Here is a 16815-nt window from a genome sequence, read left to right as displayed (position 1 = left end):
TGATGCGTTTTTAGCAGTCCTAGAGATAAAGTTACAGCCCAATGTTTGTTCAGCTTAAACTGGCTCGACTATTTTTCCTTAAGTAAAAACAAACATGAGTTGTGTACACTGTGGACTGAACATGACTAATAATTAAGCAAGTATTTAGATTTGACAAGGTATTTGTGCGGTTTAATGCCAGAGTGAGCATTCACCATTAGGAACAGTGCAATCTCCCTGGGAACATTTACTGTAGGAAAGAAGAGTCAAAACACGGAGTCAGAGGTGAAATGTATGACTTTTATCTGGAGATCTGTGATTCTGATATTCTGAGCTACTCTGTTGAGCTGAATGTTGGTTCTCCAGTCCAAGTGTGTTTTGTGGATCTGGAGAAAGCTTTTAACCATGTCCTGCCATGTCCTGCCAGATGGGAGCGAGTCAGAGAGACTGTGTCCAGGGTGACACGGGTCAGCTGTGATCGGATGCCTCAATGTCCTGGAGGTGGACAGGTCCTGTAGGGAGGCGAGTTTGCAGCCAATGACTTTCTCAGCACAGCGTACAACCTGCTGCAGCCTCTCCTTGTCCCGGATGGTGGCTCCAGCATACCACAGTGACTGAGGAGGTGTGGATGGGCTCGATGACTGCAGTGTAGAACTGCCTCATCAACTGTCCTGGCAGGTTGAATTTCTTCTGCTATTTCAGGAAATACATCCTCAGCTGGCCCTTTTTTATGATGGAGGTGATGGTGGGCTCCCAACTGAGGTCTTGGGTGATGGTGGTGCCCAGGAAACAACATGAGTCCACCATCGTGTTTAGGCTTAAGCCTGGTTTATGCTTCTCCGTCAGCTCCGCAAGGGACAGACACGCACGGATCGACGGAAGCGTTTTGCTCTTTTACTTCTCCGTCTCCTGGAGAGTGTTGCAAAGCAATTCCCCGGCAGGACCACAGAGGGCGCAGTGCTGTTCTGTGGTATCCTGTCATGTATCTGTCCAAGATCGTGTGTTTATATTGTGTTTTTTGTGTATATAAGAGACTTTTAACACGGACATATTTGTCTCTCATTCTCCCACCGCTTCATGCGCTCCCCACCTCTAAACCCACGTTTCCTGTCCTTTCCGTCCACAAATAAAACGCTTGCTGCACATCTTTTCACTCCTCCAGTCACGGGAGAATTAAACGTTCATATTTTTAGAGTTTTTTCGCGAGGTCTTCTTCAAGCTTCTCCGTGTCTGCCGCTAGTTATCCTCGGCTCTCTTTGCAATGGCGGCGCTGTAAACAACAGCGGCGTCCTGACCAATCACAAGCTTGCGTAATCCGTCTCGTTCGACGGATGTTTAAAAAAGTGGGCTCGACTCCGTACGTACTTGTGTGCCTGCCGGAGCCCTACGCAAGGACGGATAATGGCGTTGCGTGTCTCCGCACTGACGCAGACGGAGAAGCATGAATCAGGCTTTAGGCTACTGCACATGTGACCTGACCCAGGATAAGCAGCTGAAAATGGATGGATGGTTGTCCTTTTTTTTTTTTTAAACAAGTTTTGCACGTTAAATATTCTTTAAGTGGCATACTTTGTAGAAGTGTTTGTTCTGCTGAAATGTTGACATTTATAAACAGAAGAAAAGTATGTCATGCACGTGATTCAGATTATGTTGTAAAATGGATTTTAGGCCATTTTGCGCAAGCGGCAAACTTGGCCACATACTGAATTTGGGATTTTCATTAGTTGTTATAATTATCAAAATAAAAATAAGCATTTGAAATATATCAGTCTGTGTGTAATGAATTAATCTAATGTACAAGTCTCACCTTTTGAATAGAATTACTGAAATAAATCAACTTTGTCACGATATTCTAATTTTATGGCCAGCACCTGTATTCCATACCAAACGTATTTATAAAAGCGCATGTGAGCTGACCCACGTGGTGTGCACCACAAAACCGTACAAAGACCAATAAAACAAAATAAATCACGATCTTTAAATACAAATAAAACACATTAATGGAGAATTAAGGTAAAAACCAAATAAAATAAAGATTCTAACTAAAAGCCAGCTCATAGTGGTGGGTCTTTAAACATGACTGTGTATCATAAAAAGTTTTAAAGTCCAAAGAAAAGTCTAACTACCTTCATACTCTTCCTCGTTGTGCAAGTGGCTGTCATCAATCAAGTTGAGTAGACGTAGAACAGGAGAAGGCAGCAGAACAAGATCCTCAATGTGAGGCGCTGACACACACACACACACACACACACACACACACATTTAGCGAACGAACAGTTGGAGGGATCTTGTTAAAGCCAGACACGTACCAAAGGGAATACTGAAGAAGGGACTCAGCAGAGCAGATTCGGCTGTGCATCTTTGTTTTGGATCGTGGAGCAGCATGCTGTACACACACATGAACTTATTTATATCACTGGAGATGGAATGACAGAACAATATCATATTTACACTGCAGAGGACAGAGTTTACCTCTTAATAAGGTCTCTGAGGTGATAAACCGGGATGGCAGGGCACAAAACACTGTTGCTTGCAAAAATGTGGTCCACAATGGCAGCATTGTTATCCTAAAGCACAGAGAAACAGACCGTGACCTCAGACTCCTAACGCAACTATAGATCTGTATTATTTATTATGTGTTGTCTTTAAAGAGCAAGTCACCCCCAAATCAACAATTTTTTTTCTGATAAACTATATAAATGCATGTCTAATCATGCTGCAGACACGTGGTCAATTGTTTTGCACTTGAGTGCATTTTAGTTAAAATTTAAATTTTCTGCCTAAAACTGTCAGTGTTGTGCCGTTGTCAGGTAAAAACTCTGCACTGCATTTGAATTTAAATCTGCCACCGCTATTGGCTAAGAGGTATGCTATGATGTAAACTGGTACATTATGATGTCACAATGTCGTGAGTGTGTGTATTTGTTAGTGGCTCCACCCTCTCGGTCTGCCAGGCAACAGCATTTGTTGCATTTTTCAAACATGAAGTGGGAGTGAAGTACGCTTCTTGTAAGGGGTGACTTGCTCTTTAATGCTTCAAATTATGTAAAGGTGTTGCAGGATTCATATTCCATATCATCATGCCTTCCACTCCTTTGAGCCGATGGTGTCTTTAAGTTTGATTCCTGAGAACATCTCCAACAGGATGATGCCCAGGCTCCAGAGATCCACAGCAGCTGTGCAGCCCGAGCCTCCCTCCACCCCAGCACGGGCCAGGCTGTTTTGAAGCTCAGCTTCTGGAGCTCGGTACCCATCCGTCTGAATAAACTTTACATCCTAAAAAATTTTTTAAACGAGTTACTGAGATCATCCAAGTCACAGTTGGCACAGTTCTTTATTTCTTAACACCCTCACCGACCTGGTTTCCCTGTTTGAAGCTAAGGCCGAAGTCGATGAGCTTGAAGCACTCATCGTCAGGGCTCCAGAGGATGTTGCGTGGTTTGAGGTCAGCGTGGACGTAGCCTTCTCTATGGAGGAAGGACAGACCCTCCATGATGTCTCGAGCACAGTGCTGAACAAGCCACATGGAGTGGCCCTGCTGGGGTCTGTCACAAATATCAAAAATATTCTATGTGCAATTTGTCAAAACATACATATCAAAATCACAGAAACTTCTCATGACAAAAAGATTTTCAGTAGTCTCAACAACCAGCAATGTAGATGTTTAGGATCTGACCTTTAAAGTGAAACCAACTTGTTATGACGGGAATGCGTGAGTTGTGTGCATTCACGTCAGTGTCGGCCAACGTCGGCCATCTTTAACACGTCGCATTGGTTGAATAAGTAAAACATTTTAACAACCAATGTTTATTCCCATCTCGTTGCCGATAGGGTATGCGTTTCAGAGGGTTTACCGTGGGGTATTTGTTTGGACATGAAACGATGACAGAGACTGCAGAGCAGGATTCTGGGGGTGTTTAACAGAAGCAGAGAAGCAATGTCGGCGGCGGTGTGGCCGTTTGACGGCGTAGAATGTTTAGTGAAATTACAGCGGTCAGCAGAAATGAGTACACCCCTTTAAAAAGTACAAATGTAATCAGGCTGGGTTATACTGAACACGTGTTTAACTCCCTAACATGAAATTAAGGTTAGTAATATAACTTAGAGCAGTGGTTCCTAACCTGGGGGTCCCGACCCCCACAAGGGGGCGCCAAAGCCTCTCAGTGGGTCGCCAGGACCTCTCCACTTTAAGGGGTTAAAACTTCATTTATTACTTGTTTATAGCCTACATTTTGCTCACATTTTTTTTCATGAGTGAAAAGTTTACTGACATTAAGACAGGAAATAATTAGTACAGAAAAATTAACACACTTTTAAGAACATTTTGCTCAGCTCACTGTTTTATTTTCAAGTGTCAAAAGTTCATTAAAGATAGGACTGGTTGATTAATCACAGCGTTTACAGTAAATAATCTAGTATAAACAGTAATATACACATTTAAGTACATTTTGCTCAGTGTATTTTTTATGTGTCAAACGTTTATTGAAAGGAATGATTGATTTATCAGTGTTTACAAGAAACAATGTGTTCAGAAAAGTAATACAAACTGTCAAGCACATTATGCTCTGTTTGGTTTTGTTAATGACTTTGTTCTGTACTGGAGCCTACTATTACTGTTATCTATTGAATCAAAGCATATTAAAATGTGCTTGAACAATTTTATCATTTCTTAATACTGTTTGTACTGGAAGAGAGAATGGGAGGGGGTCGTCAAACGTTTGACTGGTAAAAAACGGGGTCCCTTGGGAAAAGGTTGGGAACCACTGTTCTATGGTATGGTATCTCATAGAATATGTTGATTCTGAAAGGAAACTACAGGTTTTTTCTGACTAATGTATTAATGCTGAGCACCCTGTCGATACGTGGAGGTCATGGTCAGTCGACGGACAATTTTCACGACTGATATCTAATGTTTTCCACCTTATTTTCATGCTAAATTGTCAAAAATTACATCAGTTGATGCACAAAAGTTCTAAAGCTAAGTCCGTTTTTTAACTCTGAATTTAACCAGCTGGTAAATCTTAATTTTGTGCACTGCTTAGTGTTAAAATCAGACATCTAAATGAAGTTAATCACACAAATAAGTTAAGTAATAAATATTCACAACCGGTAAATAAAAACACATTTTAGTTGAACATAATTTTAGAGCATTGATGATGTAGATGTTACAATTAAATTATGCAGCAGTCTGTGAGCTGCTGTTAACTGAACTTCACATAAGAGGAATGTGCTGCTTCTAGCTTCACTTCATTATATATAAAGTTTAAGTCTGGGGGCCCAATCCTGGTCCTGAAGGGCCGGTATCCAGCAGACTTTGTGGTTTCTCTGCCCCAACACACTTGTTTCAGTGGTTAAATCACCTGTGCAGCAGCTCGTCAGACTCTGCCAGTGTTGCCAGATCCAAAATCCCACAATATCGTACAGAGAGGCCTAAATTATCGTTTTTCAGTACAAATTATCGTACATTATAAATTTGATAACAACGTTCTATAAACGACTTCTCACTCCAATATAACAAAGAAGGTGTTTTATATTGCCCTGTTTAAATAAACATCCTTAAAACCAGTAATATAATGCTTATAAACGTGCAGAGTGTGTCGGCACCACTCCTCCCTTTGCGTGATTCTTGAGAACGGTGACTTCTGATACCATCTGGATGTTGCAGCAACGACAGAAAGCCTTGGTTTCGTTCCCCGTAAAAGGTGCGAGCCATCCTTTGAAAATAGGGTCCAACTCCCACGCAGGACGATAAACTTGTGTCCGGTGTTGCTTTGCTTCACCTTCATCCGTCCCTTCTCTGGTTTTTCTTTTAAGATTAGAAGCCATTGTCTCGTCGCTCTGTCCTCCTAGCTTAGACTTAACTCGGCGCGCTCGCAGGCAAACAGAAAAAACTGGCGGGCCACTGCCACATTATATAACCTTACAGTTTCTCGCGAGGGTAGGCCCTATCGATGTGATTGGGCTATTTATAGTACAGACCCAGAGTCAGTTTTTGTAATAGACACAATAGCATAAACCTGTAAGCACTGAGGTGAAATCTGACTTCAGAACAGTTTAAAATTATGTAATTGACTTGGGAAAGCCACAGCAAAAGACTGTGTTACTAGATGCAATGTGAAATTATCGTACATTTGAGGATTTTTGAAACTATTGATCGTACATCGTACAGAGCCCAAAATTATGGTACAAATACGATAATTATCGTGCATCTGGCAACACTGCTACTCTGCAGAAGCCAGCTAATCACCTGCTGATTTAAATCAGGTGTGTTGAAGCAGGGTTAAAACTAAAACATGCTGGATACCAGCCCTCCAGGACCAGGATTGGGTACCTCTGGTTTAAGTGTTTATGCATGATTATATCCTCTTAAAGTCTAGGTAGGGCTTTTGTGACTTGACTGCATGTCTGATTACATAGATGGCAATATTATGCATTTTCTGTAGCCTGAGCACGTTATACAATCACCACGTGGAAATATGTCTGTGAAGGTTCTCAGTCATCCAGGTCATTGTAGTCTAATGAGCTTTGAAAGAAAAGCGTCTGGACTTCTTTCAGTTGCTTGAAGACGTTTCACCTCTCATCCGAGAGGCTTCTTCAGTTCTAAGGTCAAATGGTGGAGAGTCCCTCAACGCCCACGCATATCCTGGGCCATCTGACCTCTGGAATTCGCATGATAGGGTGGGGCCAGGTTTCACAATGAGCTCACCCGAAACTGGCTGAATAGGACCCACACCCACCCTCACACCTTGGCTCATGTGTTTATGTAGAAGATCATCAGGGGGTCTTTTGTTCCCTGAGGGGGAAACTCCAACTGGGTTTAAATCTGGGACTCTCCACCATTTGACCTTAGAACCAGTGTTGCCAGATGTACGATAATTATCGTATTTGGACCATAATTTTGGGCTTTGTACGATGTACGATCAATAGTTTCAAAAATCCTCAAATGTACGATAATTTGTACTGAAAAACGATAATTTAGGTCTCTCTGTACGATATTGTGGGATTTTGGATCTGGCAACACTGCTTAGAATTGAAGAAGCCTCTCGGATGAGAGGTGAAACGTCTTCAAGCAACTCAAAGAAGTCCAGACGCTTTTCTTTCAAAGCTCATTAGACCACCACATGGAAAGAAAGCATGTCATTAAATGTGGTCAACAAAAATACACCAATCCTGTGATTATTTTTGTTCCTATTTAATACTTCACCTGAACAAGCATCGTGTTTTACAATTTTCATAGCAGAACATCTGCTTCTAAGCATAAGACAAAGGCCTTTAAAATCTTATGTACTAGAAAAGAATACATTAGAACGGTGTTTTATAGTCCCACCGTGGGGATTCAGGTGTACCAGCAGCAAGTTAAAGGTAAGAATGTTAGGATGAAGAAGGACAGCAACCACATAACCAAAGAAGATTCCTGAAGTGAAATGTGCCTTCCCAAAGATGTTACCTGTGATCATATTCTGATCGGCCACTAGTTACACTATTAGAATACATTTTCCTGTTGTTGCTTTATCACTAACTTTAATTTCGGGGTAGTTTTCATGTAAAATGGTGGAGTTATGTTTTATCAGTGTCAGTGTAAGACACCATAATGCTCGCACTGCTGCTGCCACGTTTCTTTAGTCGTCTCCTAGAGGAGCACAAATAAACGGAGAAAAATGCTACTGTTGCACTCCGCAGCATCTCTTACCTCCCTTCCTGGACACCACTGCCACATCTCACCAGCAGCTCAGACACACTGACATCCAGGAGCTCCAGCAGAAGACAGCGGGTAGCAACACCCATACAGCTGTGGTTGGTGAACACCCCATACAGCGTGACTGAGAAGGAAGAACATTTATTTATCGTGAATCCTCTGAGCATCTCTGGGGCTTTGGAACTTCGGCGTTTATGTGTGATCTCTGGACTAAAAACTGTTTTCATTACCCGAGAAATCTTTCCATTCTGAGAAAGTTGATATCTAAATATAAACTTTAGATCAAGGTCTTTATTTCCTCACATCTAGATTATTGTAACCCTTGAACAAAAAGCTCTTCAGTTGGTCCAGAACTCTGCCGCAACGCTCCGTCCCGACTGGAATCAACAGAAGAGCTCACATCTCTCCTGTTTTAAATGTTTCTGTTCACTTTAGATTTCATTTGATAATCCTGACTAACCTTCAGGATCTGCAGGATAAAGATCCTCTTGATATAACCGAATACTTTAAGTCAGGAGCTCCAATCAGAGCCTCGGACCAGTGTCTATTACCAGGTCTGAGGACCTTATCCAGACCTGAAGGGGATTGCTCCACAGCCGTAGAATAAACTTGATTTATGCGGTATTTGCTGTCTGGACTCCTTTAAATCAGCTGAAGACTTTCTGATTCAAACTTACTTCGTCTATTTTCGACCAACTTCCAATACCAACTTAATTTCTATAGCACAATTTAAGACACAGCGTGAGAGCTGACCAAAGTGATGAACAGACAGGATCAATTAAAACAAAAGTAAAAACAATAAGAAGATAAAACACAACAATAAAAACTATAAAATCATAATATGATAACATGAATCACTGTCTAAAAGCCAAGTCATAAAAGTAGGTTTTTAAACAAGATTTAAAAACGGACTGAGAGGATGCCAGCCTAACTGTACAGGGAGTGCAGAATTATTAGGCAAATGAGTATTTTGTCCACATCGTCCTCTTCATGCATGTTGTCTTACTCCAAGCTGTATAGGCTCGAAAGTCTACAACCAATTAAGCATATTAGGTGATGTGCATCTCTGTAATGAGAAGGGGTGTGGTCTAATGACATCAACACCCTATATCAGGTGTGCATAATTATTAGGCAACTTCCTTTCCTTTGGCAAAATGGGTCAAAAGAAGGACTTGACAGGCTCAGAAAGGTCAAAAATAGTGAGATATCTTGCAGAGGGATGCAGCAGTCTTAAAATTGCAAAGCTTCTGAAGCGTGATCATCGAACAATCAAGCGTCTCATTCAAAATAGTCAACAGGGTCGCAAGAAGCGTGTGGACAAACCAAGGTGCAAAATAACTGCCCATGAACTGAGAAAAGTCAAGCGTGCAGCTGCCAAGATGCCACTTGCCACCAGTTTGGCCACATTTCAGAGCTGCAACATCACTGGAGCGCCCAAAAGCACAAGGTGTGCAATACTCAGAGACATGGCCAAGGTAAGAAAGGCTGAAAGACGACCACCACTGAACAAGACACACAAGCTGAAACGTCAAGACCGGGCCAAGAAATATCTCAAGACTGGTTTTCTAAGGTTTTATGGACTGATGAAATGAGAGTGAGTCTTGCTGGGCCAGATGGATGGGCCCGTGGCTGGACTGGTAAAGGGCAGAGAGCTCCAGTCCGACTCAGACGCCAGCAAGGTGGAGGTGGAGTACTGGTTTGGGCTGGTATCATCAAAGATGAGCTTGTGGGGCCTTTTTGGGTTGAGGGTGGAGTCAAGCTCAACTCCCAGTCCTACTGCCAGTTTCTGGAAGACAGCTTCTTCAAGCAGTGGTACAGGAAGAAGTCTGCATCCTTCAAGAAAAACATGACTTTCATGCAGGACAATGCTCCATCACACGCGTCCAAGTACCCCACAGCGTGGCTGGCAAGAAAGGGTATAAAAGAAGGAAAACTAATGACATGGCCTCCTTGTTCACCTGATCTGAACCCCATTGAGAATCTGTGGTCCATCATCACATGTGAGATTTACAAGGAGGGAAAACAGTACACCTCTCTGAACAGTGTCTGGGAGGCTGTGGTTGCTGCTGCACGCGATGTTGATGGTGAACAGATCAAAACGCTGACAGAATCCATGGATGGCAGGCTTTTGAGTGTCCTTGCAAAGAAAGGTGGCTATATTGGTCGCTGATTTGTTTTTGAATGTCAGAAATGTATATTTGGGAATGTGGAGATGTTATATTGGTTTCACTGGTAAAAATAAATACAGTAATTGAAATGGGTATATACGGTATTTGTTTTTTGTTAAGTTGCCTAATAATTATGCACAGTAATAGTCACCTGCACACACAGATATCCCCTAAAACAGCTAAAACTAAAAACAAACTAAAAACTACTTCCAAAAACATTCAGCTTTGATATTAATGAATTGTTTGGGTTCATTGAGAACATGGTTGTTGTTCAATAATAAAATTATTCCTCAAAAATACAACTTGCCTAATAATTCTGCACTCCCTGTAATGGGCAATGAGTTCCAGAGCATGGGGGCAGCATGGACAAATGCACGTTCACCTTGTGATTTGTAGGCCATCCGGGGAATGCAAAGCAGTAGACGGTCAGCTGACCTCAACATACGAGTAGGTACATAGGGAGTCAGCAGGTCGGACAGATAAGGAGGAGCTAGGTCGTGTGGGGCTTTAAAAACAAACATCAATATCTTAAAACGCACACGAAATGTGATGGGGAGCCAGTGAAGACGTTTCAGGACTGGTGTAATACGGCTATGTCGACTTGTGTTTGTTAAAAACCTAGAAGCAGCATTTTGGACAACCTGCATCCGGTTCAGAGCAGAGACAGGAGTTCCAACTAATAATGCATTAGCGTAGTCCAAGCGAGAGGTGATGAAATCGTGGATGACTGATTCCAAGTGCTTCCTCTTTAAGATCGGTCTTAAACGAGATAGGCGGCGTAACTGATAAAAACAAGACCTCACCACTGAGTTGATCTGAGGAGTCATTGAGAGGTTGACATCCATTTTTACCCCGAGGCTTATTACACGCTGCTTAGGGTTTAAACCATCAAAAGCAGAATGAGAGCCAGAAGGATTGCGGGTAACAAAGACAATGGACTCAGTCTTTAAATCATTCAGCCTGAGGAAATTGGCCGCTAGCCAGCCCTTTACGTCTGCCAGACATGTCGCAAGACGAGAGTCCACATTTCCATTTTTTAGTGCCACGTATATTTGACAGTCGTCAGCATAGATGTGATAGTTAAGACTGTGCCGATATAGGATTTTGCCCAGTGGTAGGAGATATATAGAGAAAAGGAGAGGCCCCAGAACAGAGCCCTGAGGCACACCCCAAGGCAGAGGGAGAGAGGAGGAGGAACAATCTCCAATCTGAACAGTAATAGATCTGTTGGATAGATAGGAGCGAAACCATTCAAGCGCAACCCCCTTTACCCCAACCCAAGTCTCAACACGGTCCAGCAGAACATGGTGGCCCACAGTATCAAAAGCTGCTGAAAGGTCTAGCAAGAGCAGTAATACCTTAGACCCAGAGTCTGATGCCACCAGGATATCAATTAGCACCCTAATAAGGGCTGATTCGGTACTATGGTGTGGTCTGAAAGCAGACTGAAACACATCAAACAATGAGTTACTGTCCATGTGAGCAAAGATTTGCATGTAAATAATTTTCTCCAAAACCTTTGAAAGAAATGGGACTTTTGAGATGGGACAGAAATTCTCGTAAATGGAGTGATCCAAACCTGGTTTCTTCAATATCGGCTTTATAACCGCATTTTTAAAAACCGTAGGAAAAACTCCAGAACTGAGACTAGTATTAAAAATGTTCAATAGAGCTGGGCTCAGTGTAAACACTGAATCAAGTATCAGTCTGGGCGGGAGGCAGTCCACCGGCGAGCCAGCTGGCTTCGTGGAGCTGATTAATTTCGCCAAGGCAGGAAGCTGAACCGGAGAAAAGTCCGAGAAATTAGGTGGACTTAGTGGATCTACATGGACAATTTGTCCTAGATGCTGGAGGCTGAGTCTGATATCACAGATCTTATTTATTAAAAAAAAGTTCTGTAAGTCAGTGCATAACTCAGCAGTGGGAGTAAGGCCAACAGACTCGGTTAAAGATAGTACAGAGTTAATTTTGCTATACAATTTCGACTGGTCTCCATGGCGTTGTGAGATGATGTTAGAAAAATAGGCGTTTCGAGCAGATCTCACAGCTCTCTGGTAGCGGAAAAGAGCGTCAACCAGGAGTTGTCGAACCAGGGGTCAGAGATGGTCTTTTTCCACCTCAGTCTAAGGGGGGCAACAGCATCACAGGGAAGCAGAGCAGGTCTCGTTGAACAAATGCAATGGGCCATCTACATCCATGCAGGAAACTGAAGGGGGTATGGTGAGAGGACCAATATCCAGGAGAGACAGAAAATTTGAGGTCATATTTAGAGATAATAAGAGATAATTTAGAGACTTTTTTTCGGATCTGCGCTGCTCTGGGTGGCTGCATGTTGGAGTAGCTCTGTTGACTATATGTAAGTTTTGCCTTTTCTTGGGCATGTTTTCTTCTAGTTTCTCAAGAAAAACTGTTTTTTTTTTGGACACTTTACTTTTCTGTTTCTGGTGCTGTGAAGCTTGGAGGATTTTTACTGCTATTTTTTAGCTTTTTTCACTTTTTGAGCATTTGTTATGATGCGTAACCATGGCAACAAGCTGGTTTACAATCGGGAGCAGCTGATTGGAAACATTGCAAAGGCTGAAATAATACCTCAACTGAAGCCACAAATCTCAAATGAGCTAAAACGCAAGAAGCGTGGGTGCAGAGCGGGAGCAAAACGGAGACAGAGAAAGAGGAAATTCAAACCATCTCTTCCATCGATCATAATGGGCAATGTGAGATCACTGGCCAACAAGATGGAGGAACTCCAAGCCCTTTCAAGGACTCAGCCAGAGTGTCAGCAGTTTCGGAACCACTGGAGGAGATCATGCAGAGAAGGATTCTCCAGAGAATCAAGAAAATGATGGACAACCCTGAGCATTCTCTTCACAAGACTGTCCGACAACGGAAGAGTGTCTTCAGTCAGAGGCTTCTTCAGTTTGGCTGCAACACTGACCGCTACTGGAGATCCTTCCTGCCAACAGCCATGCAACAACTCTTTGATGACTTGATTATTATTATTATTATGAGCTACTACAGCAATCAATTTCCCTCTGGGATTAATAAAGTATTTTTGAACTGAATTGAAATGCAAAGGGCCATCTACATCCATGCAGGAAACTGAAGGGGGTATGGTGAGAGGACCAATATCCAGGAGAGACAGAAAATTAGAGGTCGTATTTAGAGATAAGCACCTAGAGTAACGAGCAGCCTGTCTCTGTGCTGGAGGAAGATGATGTGAGATACTGAATGAAATCGCAGCATGGTCAGAAAATGCCACAGAGTCCACAGACAGGTCAATCGCATCTAGTCCAAAAGATAAAACCAAATCCAGGGTGTGAGAGCCGGTGTGTGTGGGGACATTAACAAGTTGTTGTAATCCAAATGAGTCCAAGATGTCCACAAAATCCTTCACCAGTGGCTTCAGAGGACAGCAAATGTGGATCTTAAAATCACCCAGGATCATTCCCTGGTCACATTTAGGGAGTAAATCAGCTAAAAGATCAGAGAGTTCATTTATAAAAACACTGTTATATTTTGGTGGCCTGTAGCAGAGTACAATGAGTATAGGAGGAGAAAAACCCCAGCTCAAAAAATGAAACCTCAAAGCTGATTGGAGCCAGTGGCCTAGCAAGGGGTTTTAGGGAGAGACTGGAACAATACAGGGATAATAATCCCCAAAATCCCGGGTTTAATCGAAGATCCAACAGTGTATGCCGGTCATATTGTAAAGTAGGATGATAATCAGCCCTAAAGCAATTCAAAAACAAAAGAGACAGCATAATAGCGAGGAGCAGCAGACGTCGTGCCACAACAGTCGGCGCCATCTTAACCTGGAAGACGTAGGTCATCACCCAGTTTTGATTATGTGACAGTGTGAGCGTCCTGTCTCAGTGTCCCGAATGATCATGCGCCCTGGCTACTTGGCCAAGGGGATGTCCCTTTGGCTGACTGGTTAGAGCGTATGACTCTCGCCCGAGTCTGGGGATCGACTCCCGCCCGGGCCCTAGTTTATCCACCTTGTCACATTCACCTTTTAATTATGATGCTGTTTTGTGAAGCACTTTGTAATTTGATAGGAGCATTAAATCAAACTTTACACCTGAACAATGACTCACTGGTGACAGTTCCTTTCCTAAAACAGGAGCATAACATTTGGGGCAGCAGTAGCTCAGGTGGTAGAGCGGGTTGCCTCATGATCGGAGGGTCATGGGCTCGATTCCAGCTCCCGCCAGGGGTATCCTGCTGTTGTGTCCTTGGGCAAGACACTTCACCCAACTTGCCTGTGTTAGTGGTGGTCAGAGGGGCCGACGGCTCCAAATGGCAGCCTCGCCTCTGTCAGACCTCCCCAGGGCGGCTGTGGCTACAAGTAGCTTACCATCACTAGCAGTGTGTGAATGTGAGAGTGTGTGAAAGCGTCTTTGGGTGTCTAGAAAAGCGCTTTATAAGTTCAATGCATCATTATTATTATTATTAGAAAATCTTGACGTCTTTGTGTTTCCATGACAACGAAATAAACAGATGCAACTCCTGCTTCTCTCTGCAGGGCTCACATGAACACGTTAAATAATATTACCAATGTTTTTGTGTCCCTGGATGTCCTCCAGAACGGACCTCTCTTTGTGATACCCGTAATCTCCACCCTGAGAGTCGGTCTGGAACTCCTTGACGGCGGCCGTGGCGGCTCTACCGGAACTGACCCGGTACACCGAAGCCGAGACTCCCTGTCCCAGCCGCGACTGGACGGTCCAGATCTCTCCAAAGATCTCAAACAGCACCGGCCTGGTGCTCTGGTCCGCGCTGGCCTGTGACGGTGGGATGCCGTCCGGCGCTTGTCCCTTTGCCTTCGGCTCGGAGAAGCCGCAGTGAGCCATGGTGCAGATAGGAGGAGAGGAGCTAGCTGACAGGATGAAGGAGCTGCGGGAACATGAACCGAGATCTGCCTTAGCACCATGAGAAACGCCTGGTCACGCCAGTAAACACTTACGTCTACCAGCTTGTTGAAACAGGAACAAAGCAATGCTGCAGAATACCAAACGTTAAAATGGGCTCACCTCAGTCAGCTGTGTCGAGACAAACTTCACCAAATTAGCTCAAGTTAAACTGAGCAGAACCGAACTCCCTCCAAGGTGCACAACACAACAACCCCTCATAATGTACCGGTTAATTTATGCTATAACAACATCCTTGTGTAACTTAATAAAGATGGACGTAAGACTTCTGTGAAGTTTTCAGAGCAGTTCGCTTCTTCTTCGTCTCTTTCTTTTTTCCCCCATGTTGTTCTTCTTCTACTGATGTTTACGTAAATCCAATCGCTGCTAGATGAGTTACCGCCACCTCGTGGAAGGGAAGAGGTTTACAGGATGACGATTAGAAAACCAAATAGGTAAAAACATAAATCCATTTTTTAAATAGAACATTCAATCTAGTTTATCCATTTCTATATCTATAAAAAATAGATTTTGGTAAAATAAGGTTTCACAAAAATATTTACCGTGAATTGATTATGCTGATTATATTATGAATGATTCATTTTAAACCCCTAGCAAAATAGTAGCAAAAATGTTATATAATTAAAAGAATAAATGGATGCTAGCTGTCAAATCAAATGTTTTTTAAATAAAGAAAAAGTTATTAGTGTCTGCATTATATGGGTTGGAAGGTGACTGAAACAAAAAAAGCCAATTCATGAGATAGTGATCAGGTGAAACTCAAAAATTAGAATATGGTGCAAACATTCATTCATTTCAGTAATTTTACTTAAGTGAAAGTAATGCATGAAATGAACTCATTACATGGAAAGCCATATATTTCAAGCCTTTATTTGTTATAATTGTAATAATTATGGCTTACAGCTGATGAAAACCCCCACAGGTTTAATATTCTAGACTCATTGTCACACTCTAATCAGCTAATTAAACCATAACACCTGCAACAGATCAATTCCTGAAATAAATTGATTTTTGCACCATATTAAAATCTTTTGAGTTTCACCTGTATTTAACAGCTTTTTAGGTTGTTGCATGCATCTAGAACTTCACACACACACAAAAAAAACTAAAGCAATTGGATGACCTCAGAAATTCTGTCTGTTCTGTACAAACAGGACTATTAGCTAAAGAATCCAGAAAAATCTCTCCAGTGTATTTGCTGTATTTTGACCCTTTAGTTGTGTCTCTAGGCAAACCAGCAAAATCTCTGTGTGTTGGTGATGGTCAGAGGGGCTGATAGGACAAAAAAGCAGCTTTACCTTTTGTAAGACTGCCCCAGGACAGCTGAAGCTACGATGTAGTGCACCACCATTATGATCTTTATGTGCATGAAAATCCATTCTCTGTTTCACACTTTAGGTGCCACAAAAAGTGCTAACCCACTATTTCATAATAATAAGATGTTAAGTCATAATTATGAGCTACAGTCTCATAATAATGACTAATTTTTCCATATTTATAAGAAACTATTAGAAAGAAGAGGAAAATATGTTAATATTATATCTTATAAGTGTGAGATAAATATTAAGGATGTGTCTAATATTTTTGTGAAATAAAGCATAATAATGAGGTGCTAAGTCATATGTGTATGACATGCCAGGTCACAGTTATTAGATACTATTGCACAGTCATGACTTACATGCACTTTTTATCAATGAAGTAGCAGGTATTACTTTAGGTTATATTTTACAAACATTTTCATATTGTTCTAAATATGAATCATTTGGATGTCTACCTCTCACCTCCTGTTACCTCCAACAACTGTTTAGGCAGGTGAAAAACTATTTTATCTAGCATTGTCTGTCTGATAAAGGTTTATCTTTTAATTTCAAAATACTTCAAGAGTAAGATATTAATTTAATCTCTTTCACATCAGTTATAGAGAAACAATGTTTGAGAGGCTCCCAACTTAAATTGCTGCCTAATATGTTCTGATGCTGAATAGAACTCCAAGGAACAATATCCCTTTTATCAACATTTTCTAAGGAAAATGCGAAGCAGC

General features: G+C 42.1%; 1 protein-coding gene across 1 annotated transcript in view; it reads right to left on the bottom strand.

Moving 5' to 3' along the window:
- uhmk1 (U2AF homology motif (UHM) kinase 1) overlaps positions 1–15109 on the bottom strand; it is a 33789-nt gene extending 18680 nt beyond the window's left edge. Inside the window, exons 1-8 of the mRNA XM_015962269.3 lie at positions 14877–15109; positions 14399–14739; positions 7670–7799; positions 3338–3524; positions 3064–3255; positions 2452–2546; positions 2289–2365; positions 2106–2204 (exon numbers count right to left, since the gene is read on the bottom strand). Of these exons, the coding sequence (XP_015817755.2) occupies positions 2106–2204; positions 2289–2365; positions 2452–2546; positions 3064–3255; positions 3338–3524; positions 7670–7799; positions 14399–14696 (1078 nt within the window). The 5' untranslated portion in view covers positions 14697–14739; positions 14877–15109. The remainder of the gene's footprint in view (positions 1–2105; positions 2205–2288; positions 2366–2451; positions 2547–3063; positions 3256–3337; positions 3525–7669; positions 7800–14398; positions 14740–14876) is intronic.
- Between the last annotated feature and the right edge of the window lie 1706 nt (positions 15110–16815).

Source organism: Nothobranchius furzeri, chromosome 16 (assembly GCF_043380555.1).
Source record: "Nothobranchius furzeri strain GRZ-AD chromosome 16, NfurGRZ-RIMD1, whole genome shotgun sequence".
NCBI classification, from domain to species: domain Eukaryota; kingdom Metazoa; phylum Chordata; class Actinopteri; order Cyprinodontiformes; family Nothobranchiidae; genus Nothobranchius; species Nothobranchius furzeri.
This window is presented reverse-complemented; position numbering and strand designations above follow the sequence as displayed.